We start from the raw sequence: 14,690 nt of genomic DNA, 5'->3' as shown, positions 1-14,690 counted from the left end.
GCCCCGTTAAGCCCCGCCCATCCCCGCTCCGAGCGGCGGCACCGAGAGCCCCGAGCGGCGGCAGCGGCACCGGCAGCGGCACCGGCAGCGCCCGCGGCGGGTAAGTGCGGGCGGGGGGGGAGCCCGGCCCCACCGAGAGACCCCCGGCCCCTCCCCGGGCCCCCCCGGCCGCTCCGGCACCGGATGGAGCCCGCGGCCGCCGCCTCCATCCGCTCCCGGGGCCGCTCCCGGGGCGTTCCAGCGCTCCCGGCCCGCGGCGATGCCCCCCGGCTCTGTGTGACCCCCCCGGCCGCCAGAGCATCCCCCCGTTCCGGTGATACCCCCCCGGGCGGGCAGGAAGGGGTTAATGGTGCCGGTGGTCCCCCCGGTGCCCGCCATCCCCCCCCCCCTTTCACTTCCCCTTTGGCCGCCGGGGGGGCTCGAACCCGTGACACGCTCGTGGGGGGGGGGGGGACACTCGGTGGCTCCCGGTGCCCGCGCGGGTCCCGCCATCCCCTGTCCTGTCCCTGTCCTGTCCCTGTCCCCAGGCGGGTCCCGCCATCCCCTGTCCTGTCCCTGTCCTGTCCCTGTCCCCAGGCGGGTCCCGCCATCCCCCTGTCCCCATCCCTGTCCCCATCCCTCTCCCCATCCCCGTCCCTGTCCCTGCCCCTGTCCCCATCCCTGTCGCGGTTCCCAGGCGGGACACGGGGTCTCTCCCCCCCCGCGGTGACATCGGGACCCCCCTCCCCATCCCGAGCCCCCCCGGGATGTCACCGGGTCCCCGGGGATGTCACCCGCTCCCCGCCCGTCCCGTCCCGTCCCGTCCCGTCCCCGCCGCCCAGTGCTCCCAGTGCTCCCAGTGCTCCCAGTGCCGCCCAGTACCGGCGGTGCCGCCGCATCCCCGGCCCGGGGTGACCCCCCCGCCTTTGGGGACATCGCAGGGGGGGACACGGGGGGCCCAAACTGGTCCCGAACTGGTCCCGAACTGGGCCCCGGGAGGCGCCGCTTCCGCGTCTGGGCTCGGGACGGGGCGGGGGCCGGGAAAGGGCCCGGGGGCGGCGGGGGGGGCCAGGACCCATCGCCCCCTCCCCACCCGCGGCCCGGCCCCGCGCGGGGAAACTGAGCCACGGTCTGGGGAGTGTGGGGGGAAAGGATCGCGCCCAGATGTGCCCCAGATGTGCCCCAGATGTGCCCCAGATGTGCCGGGATGCTGCGGCCGCCGGGACAGGGCGGGACCCCCCGGGACACCCCTGGGACCCCCCGGGACCCCCCGGGACACCCCTGGGACCCCCCGGGACCCCCCGGGACACCCCTGGGACCCCCCGGGACCCCCCGGGACACCCCTGGGACCCCCCGGGACACGGAGGGGACCGAGGGGCAGCACGGGGGGGGGGCCGTGGGGCAGGGCGGTGGCTGGGGGGGGACGGAGAGTGACCATAGGGCCGGACAGTGGGGCCGGGGCCGTGTCCGTGGGGCCGGGCAGTGACCACAGGCCGTGTCCGTGGGGCCGGGCAGTGACCACAGGGCCGTGTCCGTGGGGCCGGACAGTGGGGCCGGGCCGTGTCCGTGGGGCCGGGCAGTGACCACAGGCCGTGTCCGTGGGGCCGGGCAGTGACCACAGGGCCGTGTCCGTGGGGCCGGGCAGTGACCACAGGGCCGTGTCCGTGGGGCCGGGCAGTGGGGCCGGGCCGTGTCCGTGGGGCCGGACAGTGGGGCTGGAGCGTGTCCGTGGGGCTGAGCAGTGACCACAGGGCCGTGTCCGTGGGGCTGAGCAGTGACCACAGGCCGTGTCCGTGGGGCCGGGCCGTGTCCGTGGGGCTGAGCAGTGACCACAGGGCCGTGTCCGTGGGGCCGGGCAGTGACTCGCATTCCGGGGGGGCCGGGGGGGGCCGAGGCGGCCGCGCCGCTCCCGGAGCCACAAAGGGCCCCTTGTCCCCACGCCGGGTGGGGGGGGGGGCAGTGGGGGACCCTCCCCCCCTGTCCCGCTCTCCTCACCCTCCCCAAAAACAGCTGGGGGGGGGGCTGGGTATTGGGGGGGGCAGCGATGGGGTGGGCGCCCCCCAAACCCCCCCCGGGGGGCGCAAAGCCTGGAGGGGCCCCTCCCACCCGTGTCTGCCCCCCCAAACCGAGATTAACCCCCCAAACTCCCCCCCGAGCCCCCCATCCCGCCCCACCGAACGGGCCCTCCGCGGGGGCCACGCCCCGTCATCAATATTCATGAGGCGCTTTGCATGAGAAACGTGAATGGGGCGGGGGGGTCCCGCCGTGGGGTCGCGGGTATTTCCCCCCCGTTCCCCGTTCCCGGTCCCCGTTCCCAGCCCGCTCCTTTCCCGGGGGGGCCGGGAGGGGCCGCAGGGCGGGGGGGGGTCCCGGTCCCCGCCCCCCCCGGCGGAAGGGCCCGTGTCCGGCCCGGGCTGAGTCATGGGCGGCCTTAAAGGGGCCGCGCTCGGACACGGGGGGAGGGGAGGGATCGTTCCTTTTTTGGGGAGGGGGCAGGGCAGGGTTAGCGCGTGGGGGGTGTTTGGGGAGGGGGAGGGTTTGTTATTGGAGAGGAGCGTGGGGGGGGCGTGGGGGGAGCGTCTGTTCCTCCTGGGGGGGGGCGGGGTGTCGGTGCCGGGGGGGAGGGGGGTGGTCTCACGTGGGGGGGGGAGGGGGCGTTGTTTACCAAGAGCAGTCACGAGGGGGGGTCCGGAGTGGGGGGAGGGGGCGGTGTTTACGGGAGAGTCACGCGCGTGGCGTGGGAGGGACAGTGAGGTGGCCGCGTGTGTCACCCCCCCGTATGTGTGTGTGTGTGTGTCACTCCCCTGTATGTGTGTGTGTGTCACCCCCCGAGTGTGTGTGTCACCCCCCGTGTGTGTGTGTCACCCGTGTGTGTGTGTCACCCCCCTGTGTGTGTGTGTCACTCCCCTGTATGTGTGTGTATGTGTGTGTCACCCCCCGAGTGTGTGTGTCACCCCCGTGTGTGTGTGTCACCCCCGTGTGTGTGTGTGTATCACCCCCCTGTGTGTGTGTGTCACCCCCCGTGTGTGTGTGTGTGTCACCCCATGTGCGTGTGTGTGACCTCCCCCCGTGTGTGTCACCCCCGTGTGTGTGTGTGTCACACCCCCGTGTGTGTGTGTGTCACCCCCCTGTGTGTGTGTGTCACACCCCTGTATGTGTGTGTATGTGTGTGTCACCCCCCGAGTGTGTGTGTCACCCCCGTGTGTGTGTGTCACCCCCGTGTGTGTGTGTGTGTCACCCCCCGAGTGTGTGTGTCACCCCCGTGTGTGTGTGTCACCCCCGTGTGTGTGTGTGTGTCACCCCATGTGCGTGTGTGTGACCTCCCCCCGTGTGTGTGTGTGTGTCACCCACGTGTGTGTGTGTGTGTGTCACCCCCCGTGTGTGTGTGTGTGTCACCCCCGTGTGTGTGTGTGTGTCACCCACGTGTGTGTGTGTGTGTGTCACCCCCCGTGTGTGTGTGTGTGTCACCCCCGTGTGTGTGTGTGTCACCCCCCGTGTGTGTGTGTGTGTCACCCCCGTGTGTGTGTGTGTCACCCCCCGTGTGTGTGTGTGTCACCCCCCGTGTGTGTGTGTGTGTCACCCACGTGTGTGTGTGTGTCACCCCCCGTGTGTGTGTGTGTGTCACCCCCCGTGTGTGTGTGTGTGTGTCACCCCCCGTGTGTGTGTGTGTGTCACCCCCCGTGTGTGTGTGTGTGTGTCACCCCCCGTGTGTGTGTGTGTGTCACCCACGTGTGTGTGTGTGTGTGTCACCCCCCGTGTGTGTGTGTGTCACCCCCCGTGTGTGTGTGTGTGTCACCCCCGTGTGTGTGTGTGTCACCCCCCCGTGTGTGTGTGTGTCACCCCCGTGTGTGTGTGTCACCCCCCCGTGTGTGTGTGTGTCACCCCCCGTGTGTGTGTGTGTGTGTCACTCCCCTGTATGTGTGTGTATGTGTGTGTCACCCCCCGAGTGTGTGTGTCACCCCCGTGTGTGTGTGTCACCCCCGTGTGTGTGTGTGTCACCCCATGTGCGTGTGTGTGACCTCCCCCCGTGTGTGTCACCCCGTGTGTGTGTGTGTCACACCCCCGTGTGTGTTTGTCACCCAATGTGTGTGTGTGTGTGTGTGTGTGACCTCCATCTGTGTGTGTGACCCGTGTGTGTGTGTGTGTCACCTCCATGTGTGTGTGTGTGTGACCCGTGTGTGTGTGTGTGTGTCACCCCCATGTGTGTGTGTGTGTGTCACCCCCCGTGTGTGTGTGTGTCACCCCCATGTGTGTGTGTATCACCCCCGTGTGTGTGTGTGTGTGTGACCCCGTGTGTGTGTGTGTATGTGTGTGTGTGTGACATCCCCCCGTGTGTGTGTGTGTCACCCCCCGTGTGTGTGTGTGTGTGTGTGTGTGTGTGTGTCACCCCCATGTGTCACCCCCCGTGTGTCACCTGGAGCCCCCCATGGTGGGGGGATGGGCAGGCGGTGATGCCGTTGCCATGGTAACCGCATCCCTGCGTGGGTGGCGACGTTGCCATGGCGACGGGGACCGGCGGGAGAGGGGGGACAGTGACCCCCCCCAGACACCGCTGAGACCCCCCCAAAGGAGGGGGAAGTGTGCAAGGGGGGGTGAGTGTGAACTGGGGAGTGTGCAAGGGGAGGTCAGTTCAATGGTGAGTGTGCAAAGGGTGTCAGTGGAAAGGGGATGAGTGTGCAAGGAGGGTGAGTGTGGAAAGGGGGGTCAATGTGAATTTGGGATGAGTGTGCAAAGGGAGGGTCTGGGAATTTGGAGGAGTGTGCAAGGGGGTGAGTGTGCAAAGAGATGGTCAATGTGAATTTAGGGTGAGAGTGCAAGGGGTGAGTGTGCAAAGGGACTGAATGTGCAGAGGGGGTCGGTGGAAACAGGCGGTCAGTGTGAATTTGGGGTAAGTGTGCAAAGGGGGGTCAGATTGTGCAGGGAGGGCTGTGCAAGGGCAGGATGGGTGTGCAAGGGGGGTCCCTGAAAAGCCGTGGGGTCTGTGCAAAGGGGGGGTCACTGAGTTTGAGATGAGTGTGCAAAGGGGGCATCAATATGAATTTGGGGTGAGTGTGTGAATGGGGTGTCAATATGGATTTGGGGTGAGTGTGCAAAAGGGGATCAGTGTGAATTTGGGGTGAGTGTGCAAAGGGGTGTCAGCACTGTGATAGCATGAGGTGCGTGTGCAAGGAGGAGCGCTGTGAATTAGCGATGAGTGTGCAAGGGGAGGTCAAGGCAAACCCATGGGCTGAGTGTGCAAAGCGGGGGTGTCACTGAATTCAGGGTGAGCGTGCAAAGGGGGGTGCCGGTGCAAAGTGTGTGGGGGTCTGTGCAATGGGGGATCAGTGTGAATTCAGGGTGTGTGTGCAAACAGCCCCGTGCAAAGGAGGGGTCAGTGCATGGGGGGTGTCAGTGTGAGTTTGGGGTGAGTGTGCAAAAGGGGTTGTCAGTGTTAAGGGGGGTGAGTGTGCCAAGGGGAAGGGGGTCAGTGCCCGGGGGCTCAGTGTGAATTTGGGGTGAGTGTGCAAACGGGGGGGTCAGTGCAAATCTGTGGTGAGTGTGCAAAGGGGGGCAGTGTTATGGGGGTGAGTGTGCAAAGGGGGGTCAGTGTGAATTTAGTGTGAGTGTGCAAAGGAAGGTGACAGTGGCAGGGCTGTCCCCACGCCCACGTGCAAAGGGGGGGTCGGGGGGGGTCCCTGCTCGGTCCGTGTCACATCCCGTGAGTGTCACATGAGTCATGGCCGGGGGGGCTGGGCTGGCACCGGGGACAGCGGGGACCGAGCCTGGGGACAGTCGGGACACCGGGACTGAGCCTGGGGACAATTGTGACACTGGGACCGAGCCTGGGGACAGTCGGGACACCGGGACTGAGCCTGGGGACAGTCCTGACATCGGGACTGAGCCTGGGGACAGTCGTGACACTGGGACTGAGTCTGGGGACACAGTGACAGCAGGGACTGGGGACAGTCCTGACACCGGTGGCTGAGGACACTGGGGACACCGGTGGCTGAGTCTGGGGACAGTTGTGACACCAGGGACTGAGGCTGAGACAGTTGTGACTTGAGCAGCTGAGCTTGGGGACATTCATGACACCAGGGATTGGGGCTGGGGACACTGATGACACCAGGGACTGAGTCTGGGGACACTGATGACACCAGGGATTTGGGCTGGCAGGGATTGGGGCTGGGGACACTGGTGACACGCATGGCTGAGTCTCCTGTCACTTGTGACACGCGTGGCTGAGAGCAGGAGCACTCCTGTCACACGTGGCTCTGTCCCATGTCACTCATGTCACTCGAGGCCGTGTCCCTTGTCTCTCATGTCCCCCATGTCCTGTGTGTCCCCTGTCCCCCATGTCACCTGTGTCCCCACAGACATGTCCCTGTCCCGTGTCCCTGATGTCCCCTGTGTCCCCTGTCCCCAGCTGTGGCCTTGTCCTTCATGTCCCCCCTGTCCCCAGCCACGGCCAAGTCCTGTGTCCCCCATGTCCCCAAGTGTCCCCCATATACCATGCCCCATGTCCCTGATGTTCCCTGTCCCCTCTGTCCCCAGCCATGTCCGTGATGTCCCCAATGTCCCGGATGTCCCCAATACCCCCTGTCCCCAGCCATATCCCCATGTCCCCGATGTCCCCTCTGTCCCCTGTCCCCAGCCATGGCCGAGTACCGCAGTCTGCTGGAGGGGCTGGCCCAGAACAGCCATGTCCCCATGTCCCTGATGTCCCCAATGTCCCCCCTGTCCCCTGTCCCCAGCCATGGCCGAGTACCGCAGTCTGCTGGAGGAGCTGGCCCAGAACATCACGGCCGAGGACCTGGAGCAGCTCAAGTCGGCGTGTCGCGAGGACATCCCCAGCGGGGAGGGCGACGCCATCGCCACCGGCCACCACTGGTTCGCCTTCCTGGAGCGCCACAGCAAACTGGACCGAGGTGTGCCCCGGGGACACCTGTGCCACCGGCACTGTCCCCTCCCCGTGCCACCGGCACTGTCCCCTCCCTGTGCCCCGGGACACCCCGTGCCACCGGCACTGTCCCCTCCCTGTGCCACCGGCACTGCCCCCTCCCTGTGCCCCGGGACACCTGTGCCACCGGCACTGTCCCCTCCCTGTGCCCCGGGGCTGCTCCAGCCCTGCGCTGGTCCCCAGCCCGGTGCCCTGAGCCCTGGCTCAGTCCCCGTCCCCATCACCTGAGCTCTGTCCCAGTCCCTGTCCCCTGTCCCAGCCCGTCACCTGTGCTCTCTGCTGGTCCCTGAGCCCTGTCCCAGTCCCTGTCATCGGTTCCCTGCTCCCAGTCCCTGTCCCTTCTCCCAGTCCCCATGCCTGTCCCCTGTTCCCAGTCCCCATCCCTGTCCCCATCCCTGTTCCAGCCCCCATCCTTGTCCCTTGTCCCCATCCCTGTCCCCTGTCCCCATCCCTGTCCCTTCTCCCAGTTCCCATCCCTGTCCCCTGTCCCTGTCCCCGTCCCCATCCCAGTCCCTGTCCCCAGCCCTGTTTCCTGTTCCCAGTCCCCATCACTGTCCAAATCCCTGTCCCTGTCCACTGTCCCCATCCCTGTCCCCTGTCCCCACTCCTGTCCTCATCCCCCATCCCTGTTCCCAGTCCCCATCCTGTCCCCTGTCCTCATCCCTTGTCCCCAGTCCCCACCCCTGTCCCTTGTCCCCAGTCCCCATCCTGTCCCCATCCCCGCCCCCTGTGGGCCCCCGTGGCCGCAGCGCGGGTGGCCCGAGCCCAGCACGTGTCCCGTGTGTGTCCCGTGTGTGTCCCGTGTGTGTCCCCGCGCTGTCCCCGCGCTGTCCCCGTGTCACAGACAACCTGTCCTACATCGAGCACATCTTCGAGATCTCGCGCCGGCCGGACCTGCTGACCAAGGTTGTCCAGTACCGCACGCAGGTGCTCAAGATCTCCGAGGAGGACGAGGTGGACACCAAGCTCACCCGCATCCCCAGCGCCAAGAAGTACAAGGGTGAGAGAGCCCCCAGAAACGGGGTTGGGACAGCTGGGGACCCCCCCCCCAGGGACAGGGACAACCAGGGACAGCTGGGGATGGGGACAGCCGGGGATCGGGGATGGGGACAGCCAGACACCCAGGGACCCCCAGAGACAGCCAGGGATGGGGACAGGGACCCCCAGGGACAGCTGGGACAGGGACAGCCAGGGACCCCCAGGGACAGCTGGGACAGGGACAGCCAGGGACCCCCAGGGACTTTCAGGGACACCTCAGGGACAGGGACAACCGGGGATGGGGACAGCCAGGGACAGCCAGGGACCTCCAGGGACCTCTGAGGGACGGGGACAGCCAGGGACAGCCACAGACAGCCGGGGTCCCCCAGGGACAGATGGGGACAGGACAGCCAGGGAGCCCCGGTCAGGGATGGGGACATCCAGGGACCCCCAGGGACAGGGACAGCCGGGGACAGCCAAGGGACAGGGATGGCTGGGGACAGGCACCCCCAGGGACAGCGGGTGACAGCCAGGGACCCCTCAGCGACAGCTGGGATCCCCAGGGACCCTCCAGGGACCCCTCAGCGACAGCTGGGATCCCCAGGGACCCTCCAGGGACAGCCAGGGACCCCTCAGCGACAGCTGGGGACCCCCAGGGACAGCTGGGGACAGGGACAGCCAGGGAAAGGGGCAGTAGGGGACAACCAGGGCAGAGACACGGACCCCCAGGGACCCCCAAAGGACCCTGATTGTCCCCAGGACAGGGACAGGGACCCCCAGGGAAGAGAGGAGGGGTGGGGACAGGACAGAGATGGGACAGGGGATGGGGACAGGGATGGGACAAAGTGCCACCAAGTAGGGACAGGGACACCCAGAAGACGGCCAGGGACCCCATCAAGAAGGGTTGAGGACCACCCCCCATTATCGCAAGGCTGTGACACAGACCCCAGGGTGAGAAAAGACCACCCCCAGCCAGGGAGGGGGGGCCCGAAGTAGGGACAGGGACCCCCCTCATTTCCCTGGGAAGGGCTGGGGACCCTCCCCATTATCCCAAAGCTGTGACAGGGACTCCAGGGTGAGAAACCCCCTCCTCTCTCCCAGGAAAGGCTGAGGACCCCCAGGAAAGGTTGGGGACCCCCCCCGGGCAGGGTTGGGGACCCCCAGGAAAGGTTGGGGACCCCCCCCGGGCAGGGTTGGGGACCCCCAGGAAAGGTTGGAGATCCCTCAGAAGGGTTGGGGACCCTTGGGAAGGGTTGGGGACCCACCCGGGAAGGGCTGGGACCCTCCCCATTATCCCAAGGCTGTGACAGGGACGCCAAGGGGATAAAAGACCCCCCCAGGAAGGGCTGGGGACCCCCAGGGGAGGGACAGGGACCCCCCCCCCCCAATTATCCCCAGGAAGGGCTGAAGGCCTGGGACCCCCCCCCCGCCATTATCCCAAAGCTGTGACAGGGACTCCAGGGGGATAAAAACCCCCCAGAAAGGGTTGGGGACCCCCAGCAGGGTTGGGGACCCTCCTGGGGGGCGGCACAGGAGGGTCGGGAGGGCGCCGAGGTTGGGGCTGATTTTGGGGTGGGGGCAGGGCAGGAAGGGACAGGGAGGTGACAAAAGGCGGGGACAGGGACACACAGTGAGTGGGGGCCCCCCAAAATTGGGGACAAAAGCCCCAGAGCTGTGACAGGGACCCTTGGGGGGGGCGGGGATAAAAGACCCCCCTGGGAACGGCTGAGGAACCCCAGGAAGGGCTGGGGACCCCCCGGGAGGGACAGGGACCCCCCTCCCCCCAATCCCAATTATCCCAGGAAGGGTTTGGGACCCCCCGGGCAGGGTTGGGGACCCTCTGTCATGAGGGGGGTGACACCCCCAGACCCCCCTGACCCCCCGTGTCCCCCCCTCCCCAGACATCATCCGGCAGCCCTCGGAGGAGGAGATCATCAAACTGGCCCCCCCCCCGAAAAAGGCCTGAGCAGGAGGAGGAGGAGCCCCCCCCGCCCCCCCCCAGAGCCCCCTCCCCAAATTCCAGCCCTGGGGGGGCTCAGGGGAGGGGGAGGGGCACCAACAGCGTCTTAAACACCCCCCCCCCCCCCCAAAAATGGGGAAGGGGGGAATTTAAGGGAGGGGGGAGAATTCCCATGGGACCCCCCCAAAAAAAAAAAAAGGTCTCGATTTAGGGGGGGGGGAGAGGGATGGGGATCCCCCCCCCAAAATGTGGGTAAGTTGAGGAGGGGCAGAAAAAAATGGGACCAACCCCCCCCAAACCTCAATTTGGGGGGTTAAAAATATTGGGACCCCCCCCAGCATAAATTTGGGGGGTCACAGGCACAGGGACCCCCCTCCACCCCAGTTTGGGGGGGTGGTAAAAATAATGGGACCCCCCCCCCCTAAATTTTGGGATCAGAGGCAGTTGAGACCCCCACCCCAATTTGGGGGGGGTTAAAAGTATTAGGACCCCCCCAACCCTAAATTTGGGGTCACAGGGAGCCCCCACCCCAATTTGGGGGGGTCACAGGGGGGAGTGACAGGGACTGAGACCCCCAACCCCAATTTTTTTTGGGGGGGAGGGGTCACAGAAACTGGGACCTCCCACCCCAATTTTTGGGGGTCACAGACATTGAGATCCCCCCACCCCAATTTTTGGGGGGCTCATTTGGTGTAAATTTTGGGGGGGGGGTCACACCAGAATTCCCCCACCCCAAATTTTTTTGGGGGGTCACAGATATTTAGGACCCCCAACCCCAATTTTGGGGGGGGTCACAGACATTGAGATCCCCCCAACCCCAATTTTGGGGGGTCACAAGCACCGGGACCCCCCAAATTTTGGGGTGGGGGGCCCAGGAGGGTCAGGGGAGGTCGGGAGGGCGCCGAGGTCGGGGCTGAATTTGGGGGGGGGGTCTCGGCCCCCCCAGGATGGGACAGGAGGGGACAAGGAGGTGACAAAAGTGGGGGGGGACAGTGAGTGGTGGCCCCCCAAAAATTGGGGAAAAAAACCCAAATACCCTTTTTTTGGAGGGGAGGGGGCAGCAAATTTTGACCCCCAAATTGGGGAACCCAGGAAGTGGTGACCCCCCCAAAAATGGGGAAAAAAAAATCCCAAAATTCCCATTTTAGGGGGGAGGGCAGGAAACTGTGACCCCCCAAAATTGGGGAAAAGAACCCCCAAATGGAGGAAAACCCCTGAAATTCCCTTTTTTGGGCAGGACAAAGTGGTGACCCCATGAAACTGGGGAAAACCCCCAAAATTCCCATTTTTTGAGGGGACAGGAGTGGTGAACCCACAAAATTGAGGAAAATCTCTTAAAATTCCCATTTTTTGATGGGACAAAGTGGTGACCCTGCAAAATTGAGGAAAAAAAACCACCAAAATTCTCATTTTTCAGGGGCACAAAGTGATGAACCCCCAAAAATTATTTTTTTGAGGGAGAGGCTGAACGTGGTGACCCCCCCAAAAAAAAAAAAAACTGAGGAAAAACCCCCAAAATTCCCATTTTGGGGGGGGGTGGGTGGCAGCAAAAAATGACCCCTAAAATTGGGGGAACGCCCCCAAAAATTGGGGAAAAAATCCCTAAAATTGAGGAAAAATCCCCAAAATTCCTTTTTAAGGGTGGACACCTTGACCCCATAATTTTTGAGGCTGGGGGGGTCCTCCCAGTCCCAAACTGGGAGGGAGGAGCCCCCAAACTGGGAGAGGGTTGGGGGGAGGGTGGGGAATTTTTGGGGATCAGGTTTAGTTACTAACCCAAGGGGGCAGAGGGGCAGCAGAGTTAATTAAATGTTAATTAATTAATATATTTTATTTAATAAAAGCTAAAACCCGCAGCAGCCACCGGCTCGTGTGTCCCCACCCCCCCCCTCCCCAAATTATCCCTGTGTCCCCCTCCCCACCCCAAATTTCCTTTATTTATTGTCCCCAACCCCAAATCTCTGTGAAAAACGCTGGATTTGGTGAAAAATCGACTGTTTTTTGACCTTCCTAAAATCCTGGGGGGGGGTTTTCTCTGGGTGTTCCCCCCCCCCCCCCCAAATCCCCTCCCCAAAATTCCCCCTCCCCAAAATCCCCTCCCCTCCCCCAGACCGTGCTGACTGTGTATTGATAAAGATGGAAAAAAGCTGCTCTGTGCGAGGGTTTTTGGGGGAAAATCTGGGAAAAAGGGGGGAAAAAATAAAAAAGGGAAGTTTTGGGGGGTTGGGAGAGAAATTTTGGGGAGTCTGGGGCTCGTTGAGTCATTTTTATTGCATTTATATATAATATATATCCCAACTTTTACAGCTCTGCCAGGGAGAACTCCCGGGCCCATTTGGTTTATTTAATACAATATAAAATTAGGCCTCTAAACAGGGAAAAAATTTGGGGTTTTTTTCCCCCCAAAAAAACCCCTCCTGAACCCCTCCCCCGAGAAAAGAAATGGGAAATAAAAGGGTTTTTTTGGGGGGGTTTTTTTGGGGTAAAAGGGGCCAAACCAAGTGCAAATCACGGCTATGTACAGAGGGAGGGAGAGCCCCCGGGAAAAATGGGGAAAAATGGGGGAAAATGGGGAAAAATGGGGGAAAATGGGAAAAAAAAGGGGGAAAAATAGGGAAAAAATGGGGAAAAAATGGGGAAAAAAAGAGGTGAAAAAGGGAGGAAAGAAGGGGGAAAAGGGAGGGAAGGAGGGGGGAAAAAACGAGGGGAAAAAAGGGGGAAAATAAGAGAAAAAATAAAAGGGAAAAAGAAAAATGGGGAGAAAAGGAAAAAGGGAGGGAAAGGGGAGAAAGAAAAATGGGGAAAAAAAAGGAAAAATGGGGGAAAAGGGAGGAAAAAAGGAGATGAAGGGCAAGGAGAAAAGGGGGGAAAATAAAGAGGGGAAAGAGGGAAAAAAAGTGGGGAAAATGTGGAAAAAAAGGGGGAAAAAGTGGGAAAATGAGGAAAAAAGGGGTGGGACCCCCTCCCCAAAAAAAGAAAAGCTTAAGGGGTGTGGGAGGGGTCCCAAAAAAACTGCAGGAGGGGGCAGTAAAAAATCCCCCCCTGGATCCCCCTAAATTGAGGAAGGACCCCAAAAAAAGGAGAAAAAAAAGAGAGGACCCCAAAAAAGGGGAAAAAAGGGGAAAAAGGAGAAAATAAGGGGAAAAAAAGGGGGAAAAGGGGGAAAAGAAGGAGAGGGGACCCCAAAAAGGGGAAAAAAGGGGGGGAAAAAAAGGGAAAAGAAGGGGAAAAAAAGGGAGAGGCAACCCCAAAAAGGGGGAAAAAAAGGGGAAAAAAAGGGGAAAAAAGGGAGAGGGGACCCCAAGAAAAGGGAATTTTGGGGGGCTGAACAGGGCCAATAGAAAGCTCCAAGTGTTAGTGGGGCGGGGCCCCCCGGGGCGGGGATTTGGGGTGTTTTTGGGGGGTTTTTGGGGGTTTGGGGCGGGTGGGGCTCACGAGGGCATGCACTGCACCCGGTCCGGCCCCTCCTCCTCATCGTCCGACGTGTCCGAGGAGCTCCCGGAGTCGTCCGACGGAGAGTCCGCCCCGGGGTCACGGCGGCGCTGCGGGGACACGGACATGGGGTCAGGATGGGGACATGGGACAGTGGGGTCAGGAATGGGGACATGGGGACAGTGGGGTCAGGATGGGGACATGGGGACAGTGGGGTCAGGAATGGGGACACGGGGACAGTGGGGTCAGGATGGGGACATGGGGACAGTGGGGTCAGGAATGGGGACAGGGACATGGGGTCAGGAATGGGGACAGTGGGGTCAGGAATGGGGACACGGGACAGTGGGGTCAGGAGTGGGGACAATGGGGTCAGGAATGGGGACATGGGGACAGTGGGGTCAGGATGGGGACATGGGACAGTGGGGTCAGGAATGGGGACAATGGGGACAATGGGGTCAGGAGTGGGGACACGGGACAGTGGGGTCAGGAATGGGGACAGTGGGGTCAGGAATGGGGTCAGGAATGGGGACATGGGGACAGTGGGGTCAGGAATGGGGACAGTGGGGTCAGGAATGGGGACAGGAATGGGGACATGGGGACAGTGGGGTCAGGAATGGGGACACGGGACAGTGGGGTCAGGAATGGGGACAGTGGGGTCAGGAATGGGGACACGGGGACAGTGGGGTCAGGAGTGGGGACATGGGGACAGTGGGGTCAGGAATGGGGACAGTGGGGTCAGGAATGGGGACATGGGGACAGTGGGGTCAGGAATGGGGACACGGGACAGTGGGGTCAGGAGTGGGGACAGTGGGGTCAGGAATGGGGACAGTGGGGTCAGGAATGGGGACATGGGGACAGTGGGGTCAGGAATGGGGACATGGGGACAGTGGGGTCAGGAGTGGGGACAGTGGGGTCAGGAATGGGGACAGTGGGGTCAGGAATGGGGACATGGGGACAGTGGGGTCAGGAGTGAGGACAGTGGGGTCAGGAATGGGGACAGTGGGGTCAGGAATGGGGACAGTGGGGTCAGGAATGGGGACATGGGGACAGTGGGGTCAGGAGTGAGGACATGGGGACAGTGGGGTCAGGAATGGGGACAGTGGGGTCAGGAGTGGGGACAGTGGGGTCAGGAATGGGGACATGGGGACAGTGGGGTCAGGAGTGGGGACAATGGGGTCAGGAATGGGGACAATGGGGTCAGGAATGGGGTCAGGAATGGGGACAATGGGGTCAGGAATGGGGACAATGGGGTCAGGAATGGGGTCAGGAATGGGGACAATGGGGTCAGAAATGGGGACAACGGGGTCAGAAATGGGGTCAGAAATGGGGAAATGGGGTATTGAAGAAATTTGGGTTAGAAATGGAGAGAGATGGGGTTAGAAACGGGGGAATTGGGGTCAGGAA

At 62.8% G+C, this 14,690-nt stretch overlaps 2 protein-coding genes across 3 annotated transcripts in view; one reads left to right on the top strand and one right to left on the bottom strand.

The window, feature by feature from the left end:
- The first annotated feature begins 47 nt into the window (after window positions 1-47).
- PEA15 (proliferation and apoptosis adaptor protein 15) lies at window positions 48-10,225 on the top strand. The gene is made up of 4 exons (XM_083879024.1): window positions 48-100; window positions 6,711-6,884; window positions 7,761-7,916; window positions 9,796-10,225. The coding sequence occupies exons 2-4, from the start codon at window positions 6,713-6,715 to the stop codon at window positions 9,858-9,860; spliced, it is 393 nt and encodes a 130-aa protein (XP_083735150.1). The 5' UTR covers window positions 48-100; window positions 6,711-6,712; the 3' UTR covers window positions 9,861-10,225.
- Window positions 10,226-12,106: 1,881 nt separating this feature from the next.
- Window positions 12,107-14,690, bottom strand: part of DCAF8 (DDB1 and CUL4 associated factor 8) — a 37,325-nt gene continuing 34,741 nt past the window's right edge. For both annotated transcript variants that reach the window (XM_083879021.1, XM_083879022.1), the window contains exon 14: window positions 12,107-13,396. In XM_083879021.1, the coding sequence (XP_083735147.1) occupies window positions 13,286-13,396 (111 nt within the window). In that variant the 3' untranslated portion in view covers window positions 12,107-13,285. The remainder of the gene's footprint in view (window positions 13,397-14,690) is intronic.

The sequence above is a fragment of the Zosterops lateralis genome (assembly GCF_965231275.1).
Source record: "Zosterops lateralis genome assembly, chromosome: 27".
NCBI classification, from domain to species: domain Eukaryota; kingdom Metazoa; phylum Chordata; class Aves; order Passeriformes; family Zosteropidae; genus Zosterops; species Zosterops lateralis.
This window is presented reverse-complemented; position numbering and strand designations above follow the sequence as displayed.